A 16580-nucleotide genomic window follows, 5' to 3' on the forward strand; every position below is an offset into this window, starting at 1 on the left:
ATTTTTACAAGTCTTTATTGTAAGTTTTGATACAAATTACATATTATCAAAAATACAAGAGTATATTTAATTAATATTAGAATCTTTTAAGTCTATAACGTTCTTTCCAATTAGTAGCAGTATGTTCATCATCAGAATTACCATAAGCTTTTTTATAAAGTTGACGCCACATATAATTTGAAGAATCAACAGCTTCTTTAAAAGCTTTATTTAGCCTCATGCAAACTGCAATATCTCTCTTATTTAATTGCATAAAAATATTCTCTAAGCAATTTAGTGGCAATAGAGTAATTCCAAAAGTCTGGGGTATATCCATTTGGTACTGAGCTTCAGCAATCATTTTTAACAAGTAATTGTCTTTGACAAATCTCATAAATTCCGGAAGATGTTGGTAAACTGATTCAAAGTTTTGAAAGTCCGCGTTTTGGTTGATAAACTCATCAACTTTGAGTTGTGCATAATGAACTAGGGTTGTTTCCATAAATGCATAAACTACTGCACAATTTTTCATGTAAACATACTTTAAGCTAAATTTAACATTACCGCAGTAAATATTAGAACAATATCTTAAGACAGAAAAATGAGAACTTTGTTCAAAAATCGATTTTAGGTTATCAGATTCCAAAATGAAACCCAAATCTAAAGCAAAGACATCAATAGCAATTATTGCTGCCTGGTGATGATTTATGGGTTTTAAATTAGCATAACGGATGCTTAACATTTCTAGACAGTCGGTCATTTTTATAACTTATAACTTGATAAGAAGGACCGGTAACTTAGTGAAGTCTAAACTGTAACTGTAACTAAAACTATTATCCAGTTCCTTAAATCTAACCAAGGCTTAGCTCAAAACTAATTTTGAAAAATATATTTTCCGATAACAATTAATTTTTTACGTTGTTATAAATATTACTAAATATATTTGTAATTAATTCTACACCATTAATGAATCCACAGTATGTTACCGTTAAGTGACCGCCATGAAATCATGACTCAATAATAATGAATGATTTAAGCAGACGGAGGAGCAGAAAACCAAATCTATTTCAAACTCTTAGAGTAGATATAGTACGAGTAAGGATATGGGTCTTAGTAGCGTTCATCTCCTTATAAAAAGGTAACCGGTTTTACATACTACGAGAGCTGCAGTAGCAGATTTGGTTCCATAACTGAAGATGGCTGAACGCACGCAGAGTCCTTGGCCGCTCTTTTATCAGGATGGAGGCCGACCAGTCTGGGAAATAAGGATATTTTTTAAACTAGTCCTTGGGACCAGTGACCCCCCTAGTGTCCTAAATAATAAACTGGTCTCCGGACTGGTCCCAGCCTTTGTTCTCCAATAGATTTGCAATTAATAAACTGGTCCCGAGGACCAGTAACCCCCACTTCTTGAATTAAAAAACTAGTCCACGCAATTAATTAACTGGTTTTGGACCAGAGGAAGTGTGCTATTTCCCAGCCTGGAGGCCGACTCCCTGGACTCGGCATAACTTGGAGAAGTTGGAGAAATTAAAATCACTAGATTAATAATAGAAGTGGTTATGGCTTTATGCATACGATAACTTTAATTTTGATTTATATATACAATAAAAATTATACAGGCTATAGAAAAATATATCATGGGTTGTTTTTTTTCAAAAATATACGATGTTATTGTGAAGTTTAAGCCTCTTTGCACAACGCTCCTCTTTCTTGGCTTTTAACTTTCTCATCATCGCCTCTTTTCTTCTGGTTTCCTTTAACAAGTAATTTAACCGCATTCTATAAGACTGTTTCCAATCAAGTACACCATTCTTGCGCAAATTTTCCATGTAATGATGAGGTTTCGGAAATCTTATCTCGTACAAATATTTCCAATACGAAGGCAAATTGAGAACATCGTGGAACTCTTTGTTGACTGTCATACATTTAACCGCTTCGTTTAAATTTAAATATTTGAAAATATTTTCCAAGGTATAATAAGGAATTCGAGAGATTCCAAAGGATTGGGGAACATTTAGATCATATTGGGCTTCCGACAACATTTTCAAGATATATTCGTTTTTTATCTTAACACTTAGTTCAGCGTACTTTGGATAAACTTCGTCAATATCCCAGAAATCAGCATCTTCGTTAATATATTGTTCGAGACCAATGGGGTTACAATTAGCAACCTTATCACCAGCAAAGGCATAAAGCATAGCTTCAGAATGGATATAAACATATCGCAAGATGAAGGTCATCCCTTGGCAAGTGGGATGACTGTATTTTAGAATAACCAGATACTTGTTCTTTTCAATTAACTTCCTCAAGTTGTCCACTGATTCACCATTATCACTTGGCACATATTTAAATCCAACTTCAAGGGTAAAGTAATGAGTAGCTACCATAGCTGCTTCGTGAATGTTGCGAACCTTGGTTTTTAGGAATAATTCCCTAAATCCGTCAGGAATCATTGACTTTGATGTCTCCGACATATCTATTTTCTTTGCAAAAATTTCTTTAATATTAAAGGGTTAATTTTCTAAGTTATCCGAAGTTTCGATTCCGAAATCCGAACTACTTGAGGCAGAGGCCCACGTGCAATGGAAATGCGCGGGAAAATGCAGAAGGCGCCAAGCGCGAAAAGGTTATATACCGCCACCGCCCACGATGACTAAGACGGTCACGAGCTATGGTTATAGTTACAGTTACATCAAAGAGAGTATAGGGGAGGAGTTGAAGCTCCCCCGCTCCACAAGGCTAAATTACAATGTTGCCCCTAAATTATACTAGTGGTACGAGGGAGTTTCCGGCTCAGTCGCGCCACCTACGATACCGTTTAATGTCTCAAACGGAAATGCCTCGGTACTGCGCATTGAAGATGCGCGGTAGAAAAGAGCAACAAGATTTTCCCCTCTTTCCAAAGACTAATAAATGAACCACTTGAGAGAGAGTGAACGACTGAGCGAAACGTTTACTACATAGTCTTTGCTTATGAGGGGTGAAACCAAAGAGAATATAAGGGAGGAGTGGAAGCTCCCCCGCTCCACAAGCGTAAATGGTTATGTCACGCCTAAATTATACTAGCGGTACGAGGGAGTTTCCGGCTCAGTCGCGCCACCTACGATACCGTTTAATGTCTCAAACGGAAATGCCTCGGTACTGCGCATTGAAGATGCGCGGTAGAAAAGCATGACAAGATTTTCCCCTCTTTCCACTCCTCCCCTATATTCTCTTTGGTGGTACTTTACTCGCTCGTTATAGACTCTGGAGACTGGATCTGAAGTAGACGACTGATTCGATGTTTGTATTTGTGTTGCTAAACATTAAAGCGTAAACAACTAAGAAAATAATAATGTAAGTTAATTTTCCCATTAAAATTAAAATAACGTTTTTAATCTACAAATAAAATTAAATATAAATTTTTTAGGTCGGAATACTGGAAATCTTTACCAAGAAAATTTTGTGAAGCTTGCAAATGTTGGTTTGCAGATAACAAAGCGGTAATTATATTTAAACTTAATTTAAATGCCCAATATTTTAACTTAAATTAAATTAATCTTTAGAGCGTAGAATTTCATGAAAGGGGGCGTCGACATCAAGAAGCTGTTAAAAGGAGACTTGAAACTGTACCTAAGCCTTTTTTAGCAACCATTTTTTTATAGACTAATGGCACCCCATGTTATTTCCCCATAGAGCTTAATACAGTCGAAGGCAGAGGACTGCCATTACTCTATAAATTATAATAATAGACTAATGGCACCCCATGTTATTTCCCCATAGAGCTTAATACAGTCGAAGGCAGAGGACTGCCATTACTCTATAAATTAAGAAAGTTAATAAAAAGTTATAAAGTTATAAATTAAGAAAGTTAATTTGAGGGAGACGGTCGCATGCTTTTTCGCTCCTGAAAATTTCGCGTAAGCCTAGGCTTAGCTCTAAAGCTATTTTCGGTCTTAAGTGTACTCGGTCTAAATACGGGAAACTTGACAACTTATCTGTGATAAAATGAAGTACTGCCTTCCTGACTGCGAGTTTAAAGGTGGGGGCGAGAAATACGGCAAAATGATCCACTGTGGTTTTTGTGATACGTGGTTCCACATAACGTGCCAAGGCCTAAAAACCACGATTGCTGGATCGTTCTGGATCTGTTCAGACTGCATACAGGACTTAATGCAACTAAAGAACACCGTAATAGATATCAATGAAATTAAAGAAGAGTTTAACGTCTCAATTCAAAATGTAGAAAAGTCTATAAGTTCAATAAATCAAAAGATGAAAAAGACGCAACAACAACTCGATGAGTTAGCAAAACAAGTGAACGATGAGATCAAATCAGCTGAACTAGTAGACTATGAAAATAAAATTAAAGACGTAAATCACAAACTCCAAACGCTGCAAGATACCACTTCTGAAAGTTTTCAGCTTCTTGAGGAAAAGGTAAATCAAACATTAACTACACAAAGATTTCCGTTCGCGATATTACCGCCTACCCACGGAAGTGATACTACAAACAAACTAAATCAAGGGAAAACAATTTTGCAAATTCCCTGTTCAAACCGATTTGAGGCGCTACAAAAGCAGACATCTCAAGACGTACCTCTGAACGCCAAGGCCAAAGGGAAAAAAACCCCTGCACCTCAACGCCCTTTGGTATCGAAACCAACAAACAAGGAAAATAATAAACGTCAAGGAACGATGCCGACCGAGCTAGCGGCAAATTGCCGAATTAAACCATCAAATAAAACCCAGGATTTTCTGATTGGAAATTGCAGTCCTACCTCCAAAGAAGAGCAAGTAAAAGCACACCTTTCCAATATAAATATAACAATCGTAGGCATTAGGCAGACCTATAAATCCTCTCTGCCAGAGGCAAAAACTAAATGCTTTATTGTTCGAACTACAAATGCTGCTAGTGACATGTTAAAACCTGACATATGGCCCCTAGGAGTTTCGTGCATTGAGCTATCCGAAAATAGATATGCAACCACAAAACAAAATGCAATCTGGGGAACCTGCGACGACCCAAACCTTTTACTATGGTCAAATGCGCCAAACTCTGTCTATGTACTAACACATTGTGACCCAAACACGACTGTAGACGATATCACTTTCCATCTTCAAGAACTAAAAATCACAAATGCATTGATAAAAATGGACTCGAAAGGGGATCTCTGGACACCGGACTTTATAATTGAATGTAGCAGTAAATTTGATAATATTATACTAGATCTAGATAACTGGCCAAGCCCAATGTCCATAAGAAGATATCGTAAAAGAAGAGAGCTACGCAAGGACGAAGTATGATGTGACCTGCCACCCTCAAATACAACAACAAGGAAAGGTTTAAAAATTGGACACTTAAATGTTCGGAGTATTGTAAATAAGGTCACTGATATAGAAGCCATTTTGACGAATTGTGATATTGACATATTGGGCGTGTCGGAAACATGGCTACACCCAACCATACCTGACACTATATGCGACATAAACGGGTATACAATCTCACGTAAGGACAGAATAAATAAAAGGGGGGGTGGACTATGTGTCTACATCAGAAATGACATTCCTGTGACAATAATTGATATCCCAATTGCAAGCCAAAATAGACAATCAGAATTGGAAAGTATCTGGTATAACATTAATTATAGAAACTCAAGTGATATACTGGCTGGCCTAATATATTTACCTCCTCATGGTAATTATGAAGAAATGATAAATGAACTGCGCGTTCAGCTAGATAGCCTAGTTAAGAAACCTAACACAGAACTATTATTGATGGGTGATACGAACTGTGATGTACTGGCAGTCCCTAGACTATCTAAAACTAAATTACTACTAAATACCTTTTCTGATCTAAAACAGATAGTTTCTGTCCCTACTAGAGTTACTTTTGAATCCAGAACACTTATCGATCATGTGTTTACAAATACCCCAAATAGAGTTACGAAAGTGGAGGTTATCCCTGTTGGAATATCCGATCACGACCTTGTTCTAATTACACGCGAAAAAAGAAGTACTAAAATTGCAAAACATATAGTTAAAACCAGAAATTTCTCTAACTTAGACACAGATAAATTCGTGAAAGCAATTCAAAATAACTTAGCTATGGCACACTGTAAAATCACGACCCCTGACATAGGAATCAATATACTTAACTCTACTATTAAAACTGAGCTTGATATACATGCTCCTACTAAACAAAAATATGTTGCCATTAAAAATTCCCCTTGGCTCAATCCATTTATTAAAAAGCAAATTTATTATAGAGACAGGCTTAAGACTAAAGTACGAACGTCCATATATAGAGACAAGTACCAAGAGCTATTTCGGATTCAAAGAAACAAAGTTATTACCTTAATTCGTGAAGCAAAGTCAAACTATTTTCAAAGTAAGCTAAAAAACTCGACCCCTAATAATGTATGGTCAACTTTGAAGCCATACATCAAACTAAAAAGTGTCAAGACAGTGCCTAAAATTTTAAAAACTAGTGATGGCATAATAGATGATCCAAAACATATTGCCGAAAGTTTTAATAACTATTTTATTGGTGTTGCTGAAGAATTGACTAAAGGGAAACAATTTCCTCGATATGAAAATAGCTTAACGAAAACCCCAAATGACATTAATCGGTTGGACACATTTGAACTTACTACAGAACATGAAGTATTTACCCTACTTAAGAAACTTAAACAAAATAAGGCTGCTGGAATAGATGACCTATCCCCTGCCATATTTCGGTCACTAGCTGCAGTAATAGCAAAAACAGTTGCATTAATTATAAACCAATCCTTGATTCTTGGACTTTTCCCAAATCAGTGGAAAGTTGCAAAGGTTACGCCAGCACATAAAGCGGGTAATCCGCAAGAACCACAAAATTATAGACCAATATCGGTTACACCCACCCTAGCAACTATCTGTGAAAAAGTTGTCTATAAATCAGCATACCAATTCTTAAATGAAAGTAACTCCTTATATATATTACAATCTGGTTTCCGCAAAGGTTACTCGACAAACACCTGTATTTTTAATTTGTATGAAGGTATCCTAAATGGTCTTAACCGGGGTCTATTTGTCATTGTGACGTTTATAGACCTCTCGAAAGCTTTCGATACGGTTAAACACGAGACTCTAATACGCGATCTCGAAATAGCTGGAATAAGCTCTAAAGCACTCGATTGGTTCCGTTCGTATCTAACAAATCGACAACAAAAGGTTTACTGTAATGGTCAATACTCTTCAACTAAGAATGTTAAAACAGGCGTACCCCAGGGCAGCGTCCTGGGACCTTTACTTTTTAATGTCTATACGGCTAAAATACATAAATCTCTGAAACATACTACTTCAAACGAATATGCCGATGACTCTGCATTATTATTATCAAGTGAAAATCTATTGGAGGCTATTGACCATATGGAATCTGATATTAAAAACATCAAAAACTCATTACTCTCTAAGGGCCTTTTATTAAATGAATCTAAAACAAAATTTATGATCTTTAGTCCAAACAAAATTGTAAATAAGCAAGCCTTGACTATCCAAACTATATGTGAAGGAAAAATAGAAAGAGTATCTACATTTAAATATTTAGGGATTTGCTTGGATGAAATGTTAACGTGGAATTACCACATAGACTATGTAATTAAGAAAATTCAAACGCGTATCTGGCTTTTAAAGCCACTTCAGACAAACCTTAATTACGATACATTAACATTATTATATAACTCAATTATTAGACCTATTTTTGAGTATGGCGACATTTTCTATAATAACGCTTCTAACTCTAATTTAAAAAGATTGCAGATCATGCAAAATAATTGTGCTAGGCTAGTTATGAAACAGCCAAAGAAATCGTCCGCCTCATTAGCGAGGAAAAGTGCAAATATCATTGAGTTAAATTCAATTTATATGAAAAACTTATTAATACTGATGTTTAAAATTAAACATAAAATGGTGCCCCAATATATTGTCGAACGGTTCCCTCCACATGACCATCATAAAAATACTAGAGCTAGTGACACCGATTTTGTGGTGGAAGTTTTCCCATCTAAATTCAGGACCAAGAGTGTTATGCAAAATGGAATTAAATTATGGAACGAACTACCTAGGGCTATCAAAATATTGGATAATATTACTGTAACCGTAAAGTTTTAAAAGTAGGAAAAGGGGCCTAACTTCACGATTCCACAAAGATAATTAAATAAAAACTAGAAAACTAGAAGTTCCCAGGTTACCCGCTTAAAGATCTTATTGATCAAGACTAAGTATTTACCAGATAGTCCATTCTTGTAAATAAAGCGCAGTAGTAGAATAATAATTTTTACTATTTATTAGACACGTCTGAACTTGTCCGTGAATACAAACTAACTGCCCTTTAGCAGGCGGCGGCGGGGGTTTTTATCCCCGCCAAATTATATTTTTTAAACAGAAAGGAGCTAGTGGCGCTTAAGGCGCCACTTGTGAGCAAAACTGTAATTAAGAATTTAGATGAAGCAGACGACTTCGGAGGAATGTGGAGGCCGTCGTTACATCCTCCCCCCCGGAAAAAGTCGTCTGCTCATGAGGAGTCAGACTCCGGCTCCCGCTGCTCCGGCGATCTTCTGGCCGCTGAAGGCGCGCTTTCCATCTTGGTCCGCTGGCGCTCCGCTTGGGCCGTGGCTTATGGCAGTTCTTTTCATGGTGTCGTCCCACCTGGCAACGGCGACACAGGGTGTATCGTTCGTCCGGAACCATGTTTTGGCGGCGCGGCGCTGGTTGAGCGGCTCGTGGAACCCGCGGGTGGTGGTAGTGTCGCCGCTGAAGTCAATGGGCGTCTCGTACCGTTTCCCACGGTTCTCGCGATATTGCTTGCCGCGCAAAGGTAAAGTCACACGAAGTCACATCGGTGATGTCATGCGCGCGCAAATAGTTCGCAACGTCCGGGCGAGACCGGAGAGTCTTATGCGGGTATTGTTCTGGAGGATGATAGTAAATGTCCATCTCCGGACCTCCAGGCTTAGGATTCTTCCTCAACACTATCTCACGTCTCCATCCTCTTCGAAAAGGGTTGACGAATCTCATGGGATTGATGGGAACAGGGTTAGACAATTCCTTATCGTCTTCCTCAGATTCGGAGGAAGAACTGGAATCGTCAGGGTGAGATAGAGGAGAGGGTAGAGGGAGAGACTTCTCCCTCGAGCTCCTATCAGGAGAGGAAGGTGGAGAAAGGTCTGGCGGCATCCGATTCACTCGGAAGACCGCGGGAGGATCTGAGAACAAGGCGAATGCGTCTGGCTCAGATTCCTCAGGAAGATCAGAGACTTCTGGGAAGGACTCTGGAACTTCTTCCGACGGGGAATCAGAGGATCCATGAGTGGATGAAGCTGAGGTTTGATGTCTCCTCGTTTCTTCTCCAGACGACTCGGTCTGCGCTTCTTGGTCTTTCAACAGTCGTCGTCTTCGTTCTCGTCGAGTCTCACGACGTTCGTCACCAGTACTGACTCCAGCGTCCTGAAGCGTAGGTACGGACGGTGACGAGGTAGAACGGGAAGATGAACTACTTGACGTTGAGGATGACTGGCCTCCGGCCGGTTGGCAGACATCCTTGTTTGACCAATAAAGCTTGAGATGAGCGATATTCTCAATCCCTTTATTTTCTCCGGTTTCTGGGTCTTCTAATTTGTATCGCAAGCGGTCTAGCTTCTTCGCGATCTTGTAGGGACCATCCCACTTGGGACATAACTTAGCGGCGACATCACGTGCCGCTTGAGACAAAGGATGCGTCTCTTTCCAGACAAGCGCACCAACGGGAAATTCAATTCCTTCCCGCCTTTGGTCGTAGTAGCGCTTCTGGTGTGCTTGCGCTTTCTTGGCAAGCTCTTTAGACAAGGCTAGTTGCTTTGCTAAAGCTGAGAGCGATGGGGACCTTTCAACAAAGTCCGCTACTGGCATCCCCACGTCTAAGTCCCAGGGAAATCTCGGTTCCCTACCCATGTTAAGGTAGAACGGAGTTCTTCCTGTCGTGGTGTGAGTAGTCGAGTTGATGGCGAACTGAATGAACGGTAAGTTCTCATCCCATCTTCGGTGATCTCGACCAACGAACATTGAAATGATTTCGCCCAGAACGCGGTTTGTGCGCTCCACGATGTTACTCTGAGGATGATACGGAGTGATGTATCGTGGCTTTACTTTGAACATCTTAAGAATGTCCCTCCAAAGTTGAGAAACGAATTGTGTCCCATTGTCGCTTACGATGGCTTTCGGACAGCCGTAGCGAACTATCATGGAGACGAGTTTCTTCGCACACGTTCTGGCGGTGATGTTCTTCATCGGGTATAGTTCGACAAATTTGGTGGCATAGTCCGTGAATACCAGGAGGTATTTATGATGGTGACGGCTTCTTGGTAGAGGTCCCATTATGTCCACCCCCAGCAAATCAAATGGCTCAGAAATGGCCGTAGGCTGCATGAGACCTGGACGTTTTCTATTGCGGGCCTTGTGCATCTGACACAAAGGACATCCGCGGACGTACTCGGTAACGTCCTGCCGGAACGATGGCCACCAGTATCTGGCTCGTACTTTGTCGAAGGTACGATCTCGACCTCGATGCCCAGATAGAGGGTGGTCATGAAATAAGCGGATGGCGTCCCGCCGAAACCGCTGTGGCAAATAGAGCTTCGCTGGTTGTCTACCATAGGCCTTTCGGTACAAGACGTCGTTCTTCAGTTCGTAGTACCGATGTCTTTGAGGATTATCTCCTGATAACTGGACTATGATGTCATTTGTGGCTTGTTCATCTCGCTGGGCTTTTCGTACTTCTTCCAACGTGAAGGAGTGGTACAATGCGTGATTGGCGGGAGGAGCTAATCCGCTACTGGTTGAGGACGAAGTCGACGTCATTGAAGAGGACTCCGCTGGACTGGAATCTTCTGACGAGGACGGTGACGTCATGTCTTCCAAAGACATGGCTAATAGCGAGACAGGCGCTCTTGATAACGCGTCCGCAACCTTGTTCTCAACTCCCTTCTTGTGTATGATCTTGAAGTCATACGTTTGCAAGTACATTGCCCAACGAACAAGACGAGAGTTCGGTTCTTTCAGTGTGAACAACCACTGAAGTGCTTTGTGATCAGTGATCACAGTAAATGGAATGTTTTCCAAGTAGGGTCTGAACTTTCCAACTCCCCAGTAGATGGCAAGACATTCCTTTTCCGTGGTGGTATATCGTCGCTGGACGTCGGTCAGTTGCTTACTGGCATAGGCAATAGGTACCTCGACGTCATCTTGAATTTGCGACAGGAAAGCTCCAAGTCCGGCGTCGCTAGCATCCGTTGTTAGGATACAAGGCAACTTTGGGTTGTAAGCCGCTAAAGGAGGCGCCATACAGATCGCATCCTTGATGGCTTGGAACGCTTTCTGCTGTTCTTCTTTCCACTGGAAAGGAACGTCTTTCTTCTTAAGATGATTTAACGGGGCAACGATCTTGGAATACTGCGGGATGAATCGTGAGTGCCATCCCGCCATGCCCAGAAATCTTTGGATTTCTTTCACGGTTTTCGGGATTGGAAAGTCTACTATAGCCTTAGTCTTAGAGGGATCAATGTGAATCCCTCGTTCATTGACTATATGTCCTAACACAGTCGCTTCGCTTTGCGCAAAGCGACATTTCTTAGTCTGAAGCGTAAGGCCTGCTTCAGACAGTCGGTGAAAGACATATTCCAGGGCTTGAAGATGGTCGGCCCACGTACTGGATGGAATGACGATGTCATCCAGATAGACACAGATGGAAAAGTGATGTCCATCCCTGAAGACTTCGTCGATGAGTCGTTGAAACGACGACGGCGCATTGCATAGACCGAACGGAAGTACTTCGAATTCGTACTTTCCCGCATGCGTGATGAAAGCAGTCTTCGCTTTCGCTTGCGGATGGAGGTCTATCTGCCAATAGCCGCTCTTTAAGTCCAGTGCTGTAATGAACTTTGGGGCGCCCATTTTTCCTAATAGTTCCTCTATTCTCGGAAGCGGGTAAGGGTCCTTCACGGTTACTTTATTCAAAGCGCGATAGTCGACGCAGAAACGTATCTTTCCGCACTTCTGGTGGACAAGTACCACCGGCGACGCGTAAGGACTAACGGATGGCTTCACGATACCGTCGCGGATCATTTCGTGAAGGTGGTCTTCAATTATCCGCTTTTTCTCGTCACTAACACGATACGCGCGTTGACTAACGGGAACATCGGTGGTAGTATGGATCTCGTGATACACTAAGTTAGTTCGACCCGCTTTTTCCGAAAATAGTTTAGGAAATCGTAGTAGTAAAGTTTTTAAGTCTTCCTTCTGTTTAGTACTCAGTGTAGGCGACGCGACTGCTTGTTCTACATCCTCGATAATCTGAGGTGTTGGAGTCTTTAACCCCGGGAGATTTAACACGAATGGAAACGTTGTTCCGTCAATCTGACAAGTTTTTGTACCGAAGTCCAAAATGGCACGATGTTTATAGAGGAAGTTTTTCCCCAAAATAAAATCGTTCGGTAGTGAGGGAACCACGTGAAATTCCTGCGTTAGTTTTAATTGTCCTAAGCGGAAGTCTATTCGCGCGCGTCCCTTCGTAAAGGTGTAACGTCCATCGCCTAATACGATACACTGAGTTTCTTCTTCTTCCGGAAGTACTAAGTCTGGTTTTAATGTCTGGACTAGATTACGCCACTGATATAAGCTGATAAAACAAGCATCAGCGCCTGAATCTAGTCTAGTCGCGAAAGTCCCATGTGAATACACGGCCTCTATCGCCACGGGAGGATCAACCTCACAGCGACGCACATCCATAGAGCCGCATTCCATAGGGGGCTTTACTTTCGGCGCGCGGCGGAAAGACGATCCCCTTTTCTTCTTCCCGCTTTCGCGTTTTCCGAAACTTGTTTTTGCGCGACCTCTTGTTTGCTCGGACAGGCGGTAGCATAATGCCCTAAGCATCCGCACTTATAGCATTCTATGTGACTTAAGTCGTTTTGCTCTGTCTGGTCCGGTGTCGGTTTATTGGAAAGTCTTGCGTTTGGCGTCGCAACCTTTGATGTCGCACCTCCCCCCTGCGGTTTTGTTAAAACCGCGGCTGTGGGAGAATTTCTTCTCCCACTGGATTTACGCGGGGTAGACTTTGCACTGTCTCTAGGATACAATGCGCTAGAAGGGGTCGCCCGTAAAATTTCTTCTGTTACGCGGCCCTTCTCTATGAAACTGCGCATTGTCCTTATGCTGTCATTGAAGACATGTATGCGTATCTCGGGGAGGATATTCTTTTTACAAATACCAACAAGTTCTGAGTCAGTGTATGGAACACGTAAGTTCTGATTCATCGCGGTAATACTCGCGATATACGCGTCAAAAGAGACACTAGCAGGTTGTTGAAACTGCGCTATTTCTAGGCGGAGGGATTCCTCCGCTCGCCCAGAAAAGAAATAGTCTCTAAACGCGCCTTTCACTGCACGCCACGTTAATGCTTGATTTGGCCTATTTAGGTCTCTAAACCAGATTAACGCACGGCCCCTTAATATTTGGGGTAGAAGCGCGATAATGTCGTTTCCCGACATGCCGTGATAATCCGCGAATTCCGACAAGGTCCGAAGGAATTCCGGCGCGCTTTCACCTTCGACACCGCTAAATATTAAGTGCGGGGGCGGTTTAGGCCTATTTTTGGCGGCTGGTCTAGTTCCTATGTTGGCTAGCGTAGCTGCAAGTGTGTGAATGGTTTGATACAAAATGTTTGATGCCGCACCTTGCGGTGGCTGCGGCGGAGGTGGGAGTCCTCCAGCCGCTTGTCCTTGACCATGCACAGGACTATTTCCAAGGCTTGGAGGGGGAGTGTTCCCAGTCGGGGGAGTGTAGACTCCCGGTAGCTGCGCGTTAATCGCGGCGATCAAAGCATGCGGATCGGGCGGATTCATGACGCGACAGTTAATCAGTTCCAAGCACAAGTAATTGTTCACAAGTACGCGTTAAATACAATTGGTAATGTTAGTCTAACAAGTCCTAACGGGTCCTGGCAAGCTCGCCACTTTATGTAACCGTAAAGTTTTAAAAGTAGGAAAAGGGGCCTAACTTCACGATTCCACAAAGATAATTAAATAAAAACTAGAAAACTAGAAGTTCCCAGGTTACCCGCTTAAAGATCTTATTGATCAAGACTAAGTATTTACCAGATAGTCCATTCTTGTAAATAAAGCGCAGTAGTAGAATAATAATTTTTACTATTTATTAGACACGTCTGAACTTGTCCGTGAATACAAACTAACTGCCCTTTAGCAGGCGGCGGCGGGGGTTTTTATCCCCGCCAAATTATATTTTTTAAACAGAAAGGAGCTAGTGGCGCTTAAGGCGCCACTTGTGAGCAAAACTGTAATTAAGAATTTAGATGAAGCAGACGACTTCGGAGGAATGTGGAGGCCGTCGTTACATTACTATCTTTAAAAATGAACTTAAAACTTATCTCTCTTTAACGAATAACGCAATACGTTTGTGAAAAATTTTTAATTTTGTCATGAAAAATTTTTTAACTTAATCATAGGACCCTTTCGTAAACAAGATATTATCTTAAAAGGATATCCTAAATAAAGCATTTATTTATTTTATTTATTTTATTATAATAATAGACTAATGGCACCCCATGTTATTTCCCCATAGAGATTAATACAGTCAAAGGCAGAGGACTGCCATTACTCTATTATAACTTAAAAATTTCAAATTAATTATTTTAGCTACGGAGAAAAGGCCAAAAAGAATTCAAAGCTAAACAAAAACTCAACCAACAAATTCAAAAAATAGAAAGAGACGCTCTTAAAGCGTTTAAAAAAGATGTTGAGATCAATCCTGAGCTACAAGAAGCTTGCGATGCTAAAACTATGACAGCATTAGCTTCAGTGACACCTAGTGGTGCACCTCCACCGGCTTCGAGTTCAACAGCGTTTACAATGGGAATTATAGAACGTAGAAAACACATTGCTAAAGGGGGGAAAGCTAGTAAAGACGATAACGAGTCTATAAGTTCTTCGATACCGTTATTTGAACCAACTGTTCTTAGAACGTGGTATGAAGCCTTCACGGAAGAGGGTCAAAGATATTTTTGGAATATAGAGACAAATGGTAGACATTTAAATTAGAATTAGTAGAAAGGAGTTCCTGTTTGTTAATTAAGTTTAATTTTAATTAAGAAACATCGTGGGAAGTTCCAATAGCTTTTGTTAGTTATCAAGAACAACGAGAAAAAGAAGCTAAAAAAGTTCGTTTAAACTTTAAACTTTCAAGCTAAAAACTTAGATAATCTAATTAATAAAACCACTAATTAAAAGAAATAATTAATTTTCTCTTTAGAGATTAGAATTATCACATAAATACGCCTCACAAGCGACCCCTTATGGTCAATGGACTGTTGTTGAGAGGTTAATTATTATTATTATTAAAATTAGTTAAAACTTCAACTTCAATTAGCCAGGCTTATTCCTGATCAGCGCCACCTACCCATAGCGTCGACTTTGAGAACTACTGTAAAAGGCAAGCCAATCAGATGTCGCTAAAATCTGGTGATGTCATTTTTGGTAAGACCCCCGAGAGTGCCCGTCAGTGACGTCACCAGATTTTAGTGGCATCTGATTGGTTTGCTGATTACAGTAGTTCTCAAAGTCGCCGCTATGGGTAGGTGACGTTGATCAGGAATAAGCCTGGCTAATTATTAATTATTATTTACGTAATATTTTTATAGTGAAAAGAAACCAGTTGACTTACAATTACCAGTTCAATTGGATGAGGAATTAGGTGAAGAAGAGGTTACCATAGAAATTCCGGCTGAAGAGGAGAAAAACAGATTTAAAGAAAAGACTTTGGCGTCCAGTAGTTGTAGTAGTGTTGAGAACAGTGCTCCGGTTAGCTTTAAAAAAAGAAAATTTGGTTCTAATGTTAAACGTAGTGTAAGACAAAGGTTTGAAGATGAGTGAAACAATTGAATTGTAATGAATAAAATTTATATTTAAGCAACTATAAGTTTGTTGTTATTTTGTGGGGTTTTTTTCTACCATGGAGGATGTATTTCCTGAAAAACAGGAGTGTTATAACGCCAGAGATTGATAACCTTGAAGTTAACCACGTTCCTATAACTTGTTGCCTCTCCCCCCCCCCCAACTAAGGCACGGAAGTCCTCCCAGCATCCTCGGCGTTTAGGTAGTATTAAAATGTAAAGGGCGCCCCCTCTGTCTTAAAAATAGAAGCTATCTCTCATAGAAATTCAACGGCGCTAGGCGGCAGCACTTAACAATCGCCTACCGAAGAGTAGGGGCTTGCGCGAGGTATACTGGGAGAGTTTCAGTGCCCAGGTTTACAATTAATATTTTGAATCCATCTTACCTCAATTCTCCCCTGTTAACCAGCCAGGAAGCCCAGGATACTCTCCCACGTGGGGGTGGATTGCCCCTTTTCATTTAATTTACCTCCATGTTCCTACAGCCCCCTTTTTTGCTTCCCCCCCTTGGGGGCCCAAAACGTTACGTATTGGTTTGATTGCACTCGAGGGGGGGGGGCTGGTCTAGATTTAGGAGTTTCATTTTAACCCTTGCAACTTAGTTAATTTTCCAAGTTAAAAGTTTAGTTTGAATTTG

At 40.8% G+C, this 16580-nt stretch overlaps 2 protein-coding genes across 4 annotated transcripts; one reads left to right on the forward strand and one right to left on the reverse strand.

Annotated features, from left to right (window-relative positions):
• Positions 1 to 1539: 1539 nt before the first annotated feature.
• LOC149690456 (F-box only protein 7-like) lies at positions 1540 to 2894 on the reverse strand. The gene has a single exon (XM_089869990.1). The coding sequence runs from the start codon at positions 2454 to 2456 to the stop codon at positions 1635 to 1637; it is 822 nt and encodes a 273-aa protein (XP_089726116.1). The 5' UTR covers positions 2457 to 2894; the 3' UTR covers positions 1540 to 1634.
• Positions 2895 to 3167: 273 nt separating this feature from the next.
• On the forward strand, positions 3168 to 15963 carry LOC149690457 (WW domain-binding protein 4). 3 transcript variants are annotated; one of them, XM_089869987.1, is made up of 7 exons: positions 3168 to 3318; positions 3392 to 3464; positions 3528 to 3590; positions 14691 to 15075; positions 15144 to 15211; positions 15304 to 15371; positions 15692 to 15963. In XM_089869987.1, coding segments are annotated over exons 1-7 (891 nt in total). In that variant the 5' UTR covers positions 3168 to 3316; the 3' UTR covers positions 15924 to 15963. The 3 variants fall into 3 exon arrangements, with proteins under 3 accessions (XP_089726113.1, XP_089726112.1, XP_089726114.1); XM_089869988.1 differs by lacking the exons at positions 3168 to 3318; positions 3392 to 3464; positions 3528 to 3590 and adding exons at positions 4281 to 4401; positions 4490 to 4758; XM_089869986.1 differs by lacking the exons at positions 3168 to 3318; positions 3392 to 3464; positions 3528 to 3590 and adding an exon at positions 3597 to 4758.
• Positions 15964 to 16580: the final 617 nt, after the last annotated feature.

Source organism: Phalangium opilio, unplaced genomic scaffold (genome assembly GCF_054372755.1).
Source record: "Phalangium opilio isolate 3A_F unplaced genomic scaffold, DU_Popi_V2 ptg000031l_1, whole genome shotgun sequence".
Classification (NCBI taxonomy): Eukaryota; Metazoa; Arthropoda; class Arachnida; order Opiliones; family Phalangiidae; genus Phalangium; species Phalangium opilio.